The sequence below is a fragment of the Manacus candei genome, unplaced genomic scaffold (genome assembly GCF_025592945.1).
Source record: "Manacus candei isolate 608988 ecotype Guabito, Panama unplaced genomic scaffold, ASM2559294v1 h1tg000014l, whole genome shotgun sequence".
Taxonomy (NCBI): Eukaryota; Metazoa; Chordata; class Aves; order Passeriformes; family Pipridae; genus Manacus; species Manacus candei.
The window spans coordinates 53,533,350-53,544,616 of NW_026138062.1; the positions used below are offsets into that span (position 1 = coordinate 53,533,350).

At 45.5% G+C, this 11,267-nt stretch overlaps 1 protein-coding gene across 10 annotated transcripts in view; it reads left to right on the forward strand.

The window, feature by feature from the left end:
• The window catches only part of ZYX (zyxin), a 28,913-nt gene extending 21,252 nt beyond the window's left edge, over positions 1–7,661 (forward strand). For 8 of the 10 annotated variants that reach the window (XM_051780763.1, XM_051780760.1, XM_051780754.1 and 5 more), the window contains exons 3-10: positions 2,554–2,753; positions 3,744–3,836; positions 4,132–4,638; positions 4,952–5,093; positions 5,178–5,347; positions 5,505–5,683; positions 5,912–6,032; positions 6,457–7,661. In XM_051780763.1, the coding sequence (XP_051636723.1) occupies positions 2,554–2,753; positions 3,744–3,836; positions 4,132–4,638; positions 4,952–5,093; positions 5,178–5,347; positions 5,505–5,683; positions 5,912–6,032; positions 6,457–6,567 (1,523 nt within the window). In that variant the 3' untranslated portion in view covers positions 6,568–7,661. The remainder of the gene's footprint in view (positions 1–2,553; positions 2,754–3,743; positions 3,837–4,131; positions 4,639–4,951; positions 5,094–5,177; positions 5,348–5,504; positions 5,684–5,911; positions 6,033–6,456) is intronic. The other 2 variants (XM_051780757.1, XM_051780764.1) reach the window with 1 other exon arrangement.
• The last annotated feature ends 3,606 nt before the right edge of the window (positions 7,662–11,267 follow it).

Sequence of the window (11,267 nt, forward strand, 5' to 3'; positions counted from 1 at the left end):
CCTGTCTCAAGTCATAAGGGCATGCCAGTGCTTTTGTCTCCTAGAATTGTACCAGCTAACTCTGGTGATCTATTTCTTGTATGTTGTTGGCTGGAATCTTGTATCTGTGGAAACCAAGATCCCATCTTAGGCTTTATGGTCTTCTGCTATAGTTGTGTGGATTAGGGATGTGTCTGTCAGAAGGTCTCAAACTGACACAAATACATTACATGAAGTACTAGACAGATTGATGTTAAATTTTTCAGTGTACAGTGTGAGTGGAACACTGGGTGTTGTTTGCTCTGCTTCTCTGTTCCTTAAAATGTGTATTGTGAATGAACTAGACAGAAAGATTAGCTAAAGAACCATTTGTCACGGACTGCTGTGTCATCATCATTTGAGAGCTGCCAGCAAGACATCTGAAGTACAGATGAACCACCAAAACTCAGTCATGAGAGAAATGCATCTGATTTGATCCTTTTCTGCCTTTCTCATACACTCCCCAAACAAAATGTAGGATAATATAAAGCCATAGCAATTGGTCTCTTTGTCTTAAATGACAGGATGGCTAAATTAGTATTGCTGTAGGAATGTTATATTTAGTATTGATTATTCTATAAAACTGGTATAACAACTTTATGGGCAGCTTCTTTTTTTCCATAAATAATTAATAAAACAGGCTTTTAGTGTATCTGAAACAATGTGACAACAGATCAGGGCTTTGTTTCTGTAATGTTCTTTGATTTCAATAAACCAAAAGGTAAGCATGTACAAACTGCACCCCAAACTGTAATTTCAAAGAAAAATTACAAACACAGTATTACTCCCTCCCCCCAGTAGAATTTCTGTGGCACAAGAAGGCTTGGAAGAGGTGTTGCATACCAGGGCAGTTTATGCATTCCACAGGCTAATAAGATTTTGGCTTTCCTTTTCTGAAAGGGCAGTATCGTCTCCCTTAGCTTACCGATCAGTCCTTATAAAGCCTGTTGACAACAGCTGGATATGAAGATGAAACAATTTGATTACTGCTGTTAGAAGTTGCACTTGGAGTAGCTGGAATGAAAGCCTTGGCCTTTTACCCTACTGCTGGTTGGGGATAGCTAGGAAGAGAGGTGGGTGTCCAGAAGAAGGGATGTGGAAGTTACACCTCCTCATCTTTGGTGTTCTTGCTGCATGGTTGATAAGAGGACAACTTTACCCATACATGGTGAAGGGAAGAGGATTCACATTTCTTTGACTGTGTTGTAGTAGAAAATGTCTGGTTTTGCCTGTTCCGCATCTTTGGCAAATTGGAAACAATGGGGTTTTCTTCTAGGAGACTGAAGTCCTCTGGTGCTTTTTCAGCCTGCTTTAAAAGGTTCTGGAAAATTTCTCGTCCTAATATGCACTGGGTGTGAGGACATCTTGGCCTCCAAAAAGAAAGCTGTTTTCATCCCCCAGAAAAACAAAGAAGTTTCAAAGATTCTTATTATGCATAATGGGCAGTTGCTGCAACTTGGTTTTTTTCCCCCCACACTTGTTTCCTATATGCTTGCTGCCCTGCTGTGAGGTGCCAGCTAATTTTCCTGTAAAAACACAAGCTCTTCAGGATCCTGGGTTGTCCACTGGCACTGTCTTTGCTGCTCTGTATCCAATAACTTGAGCAAGTTACTGGCAAGAAAAGCATATGCTGTGGACCAGCAACTGAGACAAGGAGTGGGAAAGGACATAGTGAGATGTGTTTACCAAATACATGATAACTATTCTCAATGACTAATAGCAACAGCTATTGAGGAAAGATTACATGATTGTGAAAAGCTTTGGACAAGGTGGAAACCAGCCTGTGGAGTTCAGTTGTCCTTGGTGGGTGCTAGGATCCCCTGGGTACAGCAGAACTAGTGTGTGCTCACAGCTCAGAGGGCCAGTGGCATCCTGGGCTGCATCAGAAGATCAAGGGAGGTGATTCTGCCCCTCAAGTCTACTCTTGTGAGACTCCACCTGGAGTGCTGCATCCAGCTCTGGGGTCCTCAGCCCAAGGAAGACATGAACCTCTTAGAGTGGATTCTGGGGAGGGCCACAAAGATAATCAGAGGGCAGGAGCACCTCTCCAACGAAGACAGGCTAAGAGATCTGGAGTTGTTGAGCATGGAGAAGAGAAGACTGGGTAGACCACATTGCAGCCTTCTAGTACCTGAAGAGGCCTTATAAAAAGGAGGAACTTTTTATGCTGGCAGATAGTTACAGAACAAGGAGCAATGGTTTTAAACTGAAACAGGGCAGGTTTAGATTAGATTAGATATTAAGAAGAAATTCTTTACTCAGAGGATGATAAAGCAGTGGAACAGGTTACCCAGAGAAGTTGTGGATGCCCCATCTATGGATGTCCACATTGGATGGGGCTCTGACCAACCTGATATAGTGAGTGGCATCTCTGCCCATGACAAGGGGGTTGGAAATAGATGTTCTTTAAGGTCCCTTCTAACACAAACCATTCTATGACTCTGTGACTCTACTTGTTGCAATACCTTTAAGAACTCTCCTGGCTTGGAGTAAGAAATGATCCAAACTTTTATTCTCATTCTTTCTTCCCCATAGACTTGCCACTGCCGCCTCCTCCTCCACCCGGAGAGGAGACAAGTTTTTCCTCAAACTGTGCGTTTCCACCACCCCCGCCACCCTTTGAAGAACCTTTTCCACCAGCCCCAGAAGAAGCTTTTCCTTCTCCTCCTTCTCCCCCTCCTCCTCCTCCACCGATGTTTGATGAAGGACCTGTGAGCACGGTACCTGCCCCACAGGTGAGTGAGGTTCAAAGGAAGTATGGTTTCTGTGATGGTCTGTCAGTTGTGACAGCTTCTTGCTACTCTCTGACCTCAGCAGCAGGAAGCCCTGAGATCTGGGAAAGCTGAAAATGCTACCACCCCATGGACCAGCATAGGTTAGGGTCAGCTGTCTGGGCTGCAGCTCTGCAGATGAAGGACCTAGGGTTCTCGGTGGACAGTGAGTTGAATGTGAACCAGCAATGCGTCCTTGTGGCAATAAAGGCCAACCGCACTCTGGGCTGCACTTGTGAGAAAAGGGCAAGGACTGTGATTATTCCTCCCTTCTGTGCTAGTGAGGCTGCATCTTGGAGGACTGCATCCATTGGGTCTCTTTGGTATAACTCCAGTGGAATACTGAAGGAGATGCAATCCAGTAGAAGGTCGTAGCAGTCATTGGGGGTTGGAGTAGAAGAAGCGGCCAAGGGAGGGATCTAACTGCAGTCTGCAATATCTAAAGGAGGGCTGGAGAGAAGACAAGATTCTTCTTACTGGGGCACAGCAAGAGACAATGGACAGAAGTTATGGCAAGAGCAATTCCTCTTGGACAGAAGAAAACCCTGTTCCGCTCCAAGGGTGGCTCAACGCTGGCACAGATGCCCAGAAAGACTGGGGAACCTGCATCCCTGGGAATGTTCAGGAATCATCTGGACAGGGCCCTGAGCAACTTGGTGTATCTTGGGAGTTAGCTGTGCTGTGAGCAGTGTGTTGAACTATAGACCTCCAGATGTCTTTTTCCACCTAAATCTGTCTGAGAACTTCTTTGGGCTGTGGATTTTCCCACTCTTTGTAGACCTTGGAGACTGTATCCTGTTCATCTTCACCAACTTGTTATCCACTCAAAGCAAGGAGCAAATCTGTACCACAGTCCAAAGTATCAAAATCTGCTATTGTAAGGGGATGCACTCATTTCTCTGGCTGTTCCTGTAACATGCTCTGCTCCCTTTTTCCTCATGGATGGCGGTATAGGTACGTGGCAAGATGAGCAGCATTGATCTTGAGATTGACTCACTGTCTGTAATGTTGGATGACATGGAGAAGAATGACCCCTTCAAATCCCGGGTGAGCTCTCCAGAATGTTGCAGGTGGAAGAAGAGATGACTAGTTTGCTGAACAGAGGTAGTGAGAAAGGTGCTACTGAAGATTAAAATGTCTGGATAAACTATAGCATGGAAGTATTCGTGAAGGACCAGAAAGCATAGATTTTGCAACTTGTCAGGACTGCTAAATATGTAACAGTTGGTACTCCTAGCATTCTGGGTCTGGGATAGCTGCAGACTTACTGCTATAGGTGGCATATTTTCTCTTCCACCTTGCTGATAACTGCCTGTTTTCCTTCTGCTGCTTCCCTTTACAGATTACTCCAGGATCCACAGGTTCTCTGGAGAAACCATTGGCCCCAAAAGCCCATGAGGAAATGCCATTTGCACCCAGAGATACTCCTCATTCCTTTCCTTCCAAGTTCACACCAAAGCCAAGTGGAAGCTCATCTTTCAAGCCCTCTGGAGTTGATTTGAACCCCACTCCAACCCCATGGGCAGCCCCACAGCAACGCAAGGAACCCCAAGCACCAGTCCCTCCACCCCCCTCTCTCCCTCCTGCTCAACCTACCCCTAAATTCACCCCACCTTCTGTTGCTGGCTCTCCTGTGTCTGTGTCCAAATCAGATGCCAGTGTTCCCATGGCTCCCTCAAACTCTACAAGATATCCTACCTCCCTTCAGACTCAGTTCACAGCCCCTTCACCTTCAGGTCCCTCCTCTCGACCACAGCCTCCCAATTTCACCTATGCCCAGCAGAGGGAAAGACCCCAAGTGCAGGTGAAACCACGTCCAACAGAACAACCTGCTGCTGGAAAGGACATGGTAAGGGAAAAAGCTATGGATGTCTTCGGACAGGCACACTGGGAGTGAAATCAAAGGATGAGGGAGGTTGTGCCACAGACTAGGGTAGGCTGTTCCCATCTGAAAGAGAGATGTAAATATAGAGATAGTGGTGAAGAGGGGATATGACTTCATGTGAAGGTAGAAAGGAGCAAGCAGAGTGGATAGCAGATTGTTCCCTAAAGAGGGATAGAGACGACCAGTAAAAGTGAGAGAAGTAGGTCTATTAGGGACAGGGTGGGAAGGACTCTGTCTGTGTGTGTCCTTTGGAATTGAATGTTTCTTCTTCCTGCAGCATAGACCCACAGGTTCCAGTGCGGATCCACCTAGAGGGAATTCCTGTCTGACCATGAAGGAGGTAGAGGAGCTAGAGAAGTTGACTCAGAAACTAATGAAGGATATGGAGCATCCGCCCCCCTCAGAGGCTGCTACTTCTGGTGTGTTCCCTCGGTGGACAGCAGTAGGACTAAGACTGTGGTGAGTTTTTATCTCTCCTAATCCCTTTCTTCTTCCATTGACAGAGCTCTGCGGCTTCTGCCGGAAGCCCCTATCACGAACTCAACCAGCCGTGAGGGCCCTGGACAGCCTCTTCCATGTGGAATGCTTCACCTGCTTCAAATGTGAGAAGCAACTGCAGGGGCAGCAGTTCTACAATGTGGATGAGAAGCCCTTCTGTGAGGACTGCTATGCTGTGAGTCACTGGAATAAAAGCCACTGGAGAGTGCTGAGCTTGCTGTGGTTGCTCTCTCTTGCTTTCCCTTCCTCCTTCTGTCGTGGCTCTCTGTGGCATAGCCTTGCACAGGTGGTGGATTGGATTAATGTGTCTTACTTGTTTCCTTTGGGCTCAGGGGACCTTGGAAAAGTGCAGTGTCTGCAAACAGACCATAACAGATCGGATGCTGAAGGCTACTGGTAACTCATATCATCCCCAGTGCTTCACCTGCGTGATGTGCCATACCCCTCTTGAGGGGACCTCTTTTATTGTGGACCAGTCCAATCAGCCTCACTGTGTGGATGACTACCATAGGTATGGAGAGAGCACATGCATGTGGGGGTCGGGTTGCCCATGTCATCTGTTGGATGTGAAGTTAAAACTGTCAGCAATGCGCCCTGTAGCAGTTAAGGTCTCTTCCCACCTAAACTTCTTTGTGATTTATTATTCCCTTGTGGCTAATACTATTGAACAGCAGTGAGAAACCTGCCTTGAATGTCACCACAGTGGTCATGGTCTCCTCCATGTTTTTGTGTGTTGCAGAAAGTATGCTCCACGCTGCTCAGTCTGTAGTGAACCTATCATGCCAGAGCCTGGGAAGGATGAGACAGTGCGTGTGGTGGCATTGGAGAAGAATTTCCACATGAAATGTTACAAGTGTGAGGTAAGCCTGGTGGCCAACTCCTCCCATCTGTCCCATGCCCATCACCAGCAACTGTGTACCTTTTGTTATCTGTCCTGACAAAATACTAAAGTTGTTTTGAATGAATCTGGAGCATTTTTGAAGCAGGTTCAGGAGAAAATTAGACATTTGCAGACCATGGGTCCATGAACAAGGACTATACAGGGTGGCTGTATTCTCCAACACCCCTAATGCAGCAGTTGTGTATACCAGGGGAACATGCTGGGATCACAGAAGTGGCTCACTTTCCCCTCAAAATAGCATCTCCCATTTGCACCATCAGAGAAAGAGAGCAGTAGGCTGTGAGCCATTATCCTGATACGGTGGGGCATTTCTTATGTCCTTGAAGGCGATCACCTTGCCATGGGCTGTTGTTGAGTTCCCTCCCTCTTCTTTCCCTGTTCAGGACTGTGGGAAGCCCTTGTCCATTGAAGCAGATGAGAATGGGTGCTTTCCACTGGATGGGCATGTGCTGTGTATCAAGTGTCACACCGTTCGTGCAAAAATGGCACGCTGAGGAGCTTGGAGTGGGCATATCCTTGAGACCCCCCTGCACTCATTACTCTTCCCCTCCCTGCCATTGTCCTACCCTTCTGCCTGACAAGGCAGATTGCTACCAATGGAGACTATGCCAGCACAGTTCTTTACTCATGTAGGATTCACCGCTCCTAGACTTCACTCTGCACACCCACCAAGAAAGGACCACTTCTGTTACTGTTTCCTGGCCCCAGTATATTCCAGGCTGGGGTCTATGATCAAGGTGAGTGCACAGTCGCTGTTCCCTCAAGATTCTGGAGGAGAAAGACCAGACCTCCACCACCGCCTGGTGGAAGTAGCAAGAACGACCTGGTGGCAGGTGCTGGGAAGGGCTGAGCATTCTGCAGTTCCATGGAGCCAAGAATAATGATGGGAGTTTAGAAGGTGGAAGTCTACATCTCAGCACCACTTCTGTCTTCAATTTTATTTCTGTCTTGTGGCACGTCATTGTCAGGATGTCTTCCCCTGCTCCCTCCCTGACTCCTAGGTTAGTGTGTGGAGGCAGAACATTAAGGATCTGTTACTGTTGCTGGAAAAAGCTAACCTGCTATAGCTTTCCTGTTTTTAATGGATTTTACTGATTAACTGTCTTGTCGCCTTTCTGTTTTCCTTAGCCAGATTAAACTGGCAATATTTGAATTACTACTCTGTTCCTGAGTTTGGAAACATTTTTTTGTTTTGTTTTTAAAAAATCCTTTTCCCTTCCCAAAATGAATCATTTCCCAGTGTGGTTTCTGGACAGCCAGGCTGGGCACCAGAGTAGCAAAGCAGTCCAAAGAATGCATGTTTACAAGTAAAGACTGTCATAAGGATGGGCAGCACACGGAGAGGAGACGTCTCTGTGCACGGATGAGGATTCAGCAGACTGAGGAACGTTTCCCCATTCCAGTAGGGATCCTGTCACTGCTGTCAGTGAAAACTGCAGTGTAATTGCAATGTACTGTCTGGCTCTAAGTGTTACTGCACCGAGCCCCATTTCTAGACTAGAAACTCTCAAACTGAACAAACCTTTTGAATAACAACACTGTCCAACCACTGTTTGCATTCAATAAAATGTGTGGTTTTTTCCATTAACCTGTCTGCTGTGTTTGTTCAACTGCCCATGAAAATTGCTGTCTTTGGCAGTGGAGAATGTATAGCTGCTCTTCCACCTTGCCTCCAGAGATGAGGAGTCTGAACGTGGTGTTTTTCTCTCTGTGTCTTGGTCTCCTTTCCAGAGTGTTTAGTTTCCAATTTTTCTGTACCTGAAGAGTAGCTCTCATTTAAAGCAGTGGAAGACTCATTTCAGTACAGCAAGATTGTAGTCTGCTTGATGTGTCACTGGGAGATGAATATTCCAGTCTGTTGCAAGTGGACTGTAATAAAAGTGGTCAATTAGCTTGCTTTGCCCTAACTATTGCTACTCTGAAAGTGTTTGTACTTGATGTTTATGGTTTTAAGCAATGGTCACTGCAGGTGAAACTCCTTTGTGGTAAGCACCAATGTTTCTACACTTCAAAGATGTGAAACCTACTCTTAATCTCTTGCCAGTTTTTGGAAAATCTTTGATGACTTCTTGCAAATTGATCCAGTAAATGCTTTGAGGTTTTCTATAGCATGAGCAAAGAATAAACAAATTGTACCTTTGATTTTTTTTTTTTTCCCTCTTACCTGACTTCTTGGTGGTTTGTAGACGTTTTGAGAGGTTGTTTCTAGACTATATAAAATTATATAAAAATTATATATAAAATTTATTTATAAAAGCTCATGCCTACAACCACCAAGGAGTGTGAAGGAGAGAAACTGTGATGGGATGGAGAAGCGCTCTAACCTAGAGCTATCAGAGGATCATAGCTCTGGTGTCTGGGTAGGAAACCTGTCCAGTGGAGTCAATGGGAAGGACACTCTGGAGATTAATCCTTCTGAGGGGCATGGGGTACAGGGAAAGAGCATTTTATGACTGTACAACACTTTGTTATAGGATGTCTAGGGGTGGGATCAAATGCAGGAAAAGGGAGTGATCAAGGACAGGAAGCACCATGGGAAAACTGAGGGGAAAAGGGCAAAGAAGGTGGTGTCTGCATGTACAGAGCATGCTTGTCTGGCCATGCCCTATGTGTCATCAGTGCAGTTTGTCCTGCCTTTTGCAATAACATTTTTTTTCCTGTGAATGGACTCTATTCCATGCATGTGGATCTAAGCACCAGCAGCTGGAAATACCTGAGTCCATGCATATTGAGTGGATGTGTATACCCTTGTGTTACCACTAGCAAAATCAAGTCAGAGTAGCTGGTGAGTAGGGTAAGAGACTCGAGAGCCATGACATGTCATAGCCGTGAGTCTAGCTAGAAGCTGTAAAGATGTGTCTGAGAGTCAACTGCTAGAGCTTCCAGGAGATCCAAGCCAGCTACTCTTGGGTCTGAAACTCAGCTACTGGAGCAGCTACAAGAGAACAGTTTGCATCTGTGTGTGAGGTGACTGGGAGACCAGGGAATCCTGGGGCCAGCTGCTGGGTAGAGCCAATGTCTAAGGCTAACTACTGGAGGGCTCCAGGGAGTGTGTGTGTGTGTGCATGTCTGAGTGCCCACCACTGAGCAGGGCTGCAGGCCTTGAGAATTTGCTTGTCCTGGTGCCAGCAACAGAGGAGACTAGCCCAAGCTCCAGGTCATGGAGCCAGCTACTGAATAGCTAGTCTTGGACGCTAGAGGGTTTCATAGTACATATGTATGTATTTCCCTCTAACAGGTTCATCCTGATCAGCCAGAGAAGGGAATAGGATCAGGCTGTTTGTGCTGTGCTTGCATGACTGCTGTGCTCTCTGCCTCAGGCCAGTCATGTGCACTGTGTGTGCTTTTATGTACATGTACATATTATATGCTTGTGTATTTTGTGTGCATGAGTACCTATTGGGAATACATGCTCAGGCTTGCTAGTGGCTGTAACCTGAGGACATGGAACTGAACAGCCTCTTCTCTATCAGGCCAGCTGATTCAGCAGGTTCTAACAGTTGAAGTTGGAAGGGACCTCCTTGCTTAGAGCAGGGTCAACTAGAGCAGGTTGCTCAGGAATGTACCCCTCCATATTTTAATACTTCTGAGGATGAGAACACAACCTCCCTGGGTAACCTGTTCTAGTGCTAACTACTTTCAGTACCTTTTTCTTACCTTCAAATGGAATTTACTGCATTCTGCTGCTCCTTTCAGTGGATACCACTGAGGTATGTCTGGCTTCTTTTTCATTCCCTCTCATCAGGTATTTATACACAATGATGAACCACTCAATCCTTCGCCTCTCGAGTCTGAACAGTACCAGCTCTCTCCCTGTATGTCTGATTATCTAATCCCTTCAAAATCATAGTGGCCTTTTACTACACTTGCTCCAGTAAGTCTTTGTCCTTCTTTGTGCTGAGGAGCCCAGAACTGGACATAACACTCCAGGTGTCTGATTGATGCTTGAATGAAGAGGAAGAATTGGCTCCTTCCAGTTACTGGTGATGCATTTGCTAATGTAGTCCAGATACTATTGTATTCCTTTGCTACAAGGGTTCAGGCACAACCTGCTGTTTACTGTGACCTGCAAGTCCTTTCCTGCAAAGCTGCTTCCAGCCAGTCTCCAGCTTGTACTGGTGCATGGGGCTATTCTTCCCCCGTTGCAAGGCTCTGTTATTTCCCTTTGTTCAGCTTCCTGAATCTCCTCTCTTACCATTTTTCCCCTCTATTAAGGTCCCTCTGAATAAGGGCCCAGATAGCACGGCTATGTGATGTATCAACCTCCCACCTTTCTATCACCTGCAATGACAGGCCAAAGTTTACACATGCATGACATAAGCTTGTAATCTTGTGTCAGCCTTATCAGGGCTTATGTGTTAGCCTGGGTGTCTGCCAGGTAGCAACTTATTATCTGTATTTCATATTAAAGACATCAATTACTAAGGCTGAATTTACTGATATACTAATGATTCACAGTAAGAGCTTGGTTTGTCAGCTCTAGTTACAGTGACTCAAATAGCTGTAGTATGTGTATTCCGTGGTACCTTGTGTATATTCTGCTGCTTCTCATGTTGAACCTTCTTGCTTTAGGTTGCAGTTCCTTTGCTCTTTGCTTCTTAACCCTTCTGTCTATCTGTGGTTAAGCAAGTCTTTCCCAGGAGCAGGAGTGTTAACTTACAGCCATAAGAACTTGGAGCATTATAAAATTATGGAAATGTTGATAGTTATCTCTAGCAAGTAACTGATTACTGAATGTGCAGCACTCGCCTTCACCAACCTAGACTTGAAAAATAGATCTTGAGGTAGCTACTCTTCCCAGATAGAAGAAAGTCTCAGGAACATCAGTGAGAATTTTTTTTTATCCCTGGACAGTCTATTCTGCAGAAGGAAGTACTACTCATGTATTTCATCAAACAACAGCAGTAGCTGCTAATCTTTCTTATGATTTAGGAATAGTAACAGCTGTAAAAAGATGTATATTAGATGTGTATGTCTGTAACTAGGTTGAAAGAAAAAATCTGAAGTGACCAGGTGCATAGGTATCCTTTAATCCTAATGCAACTGTACTTCCACATCAAGTCTGCACTTAAATGGATAAAGACCATCAGCTGAAACAGCTAATCATGGATGTAAGGACCCTGCTGGAACTAATAATATGTATGCTAAAGGTCCCAATAATATTTGAAATAAGCCAAAGAACACCAACACAGCC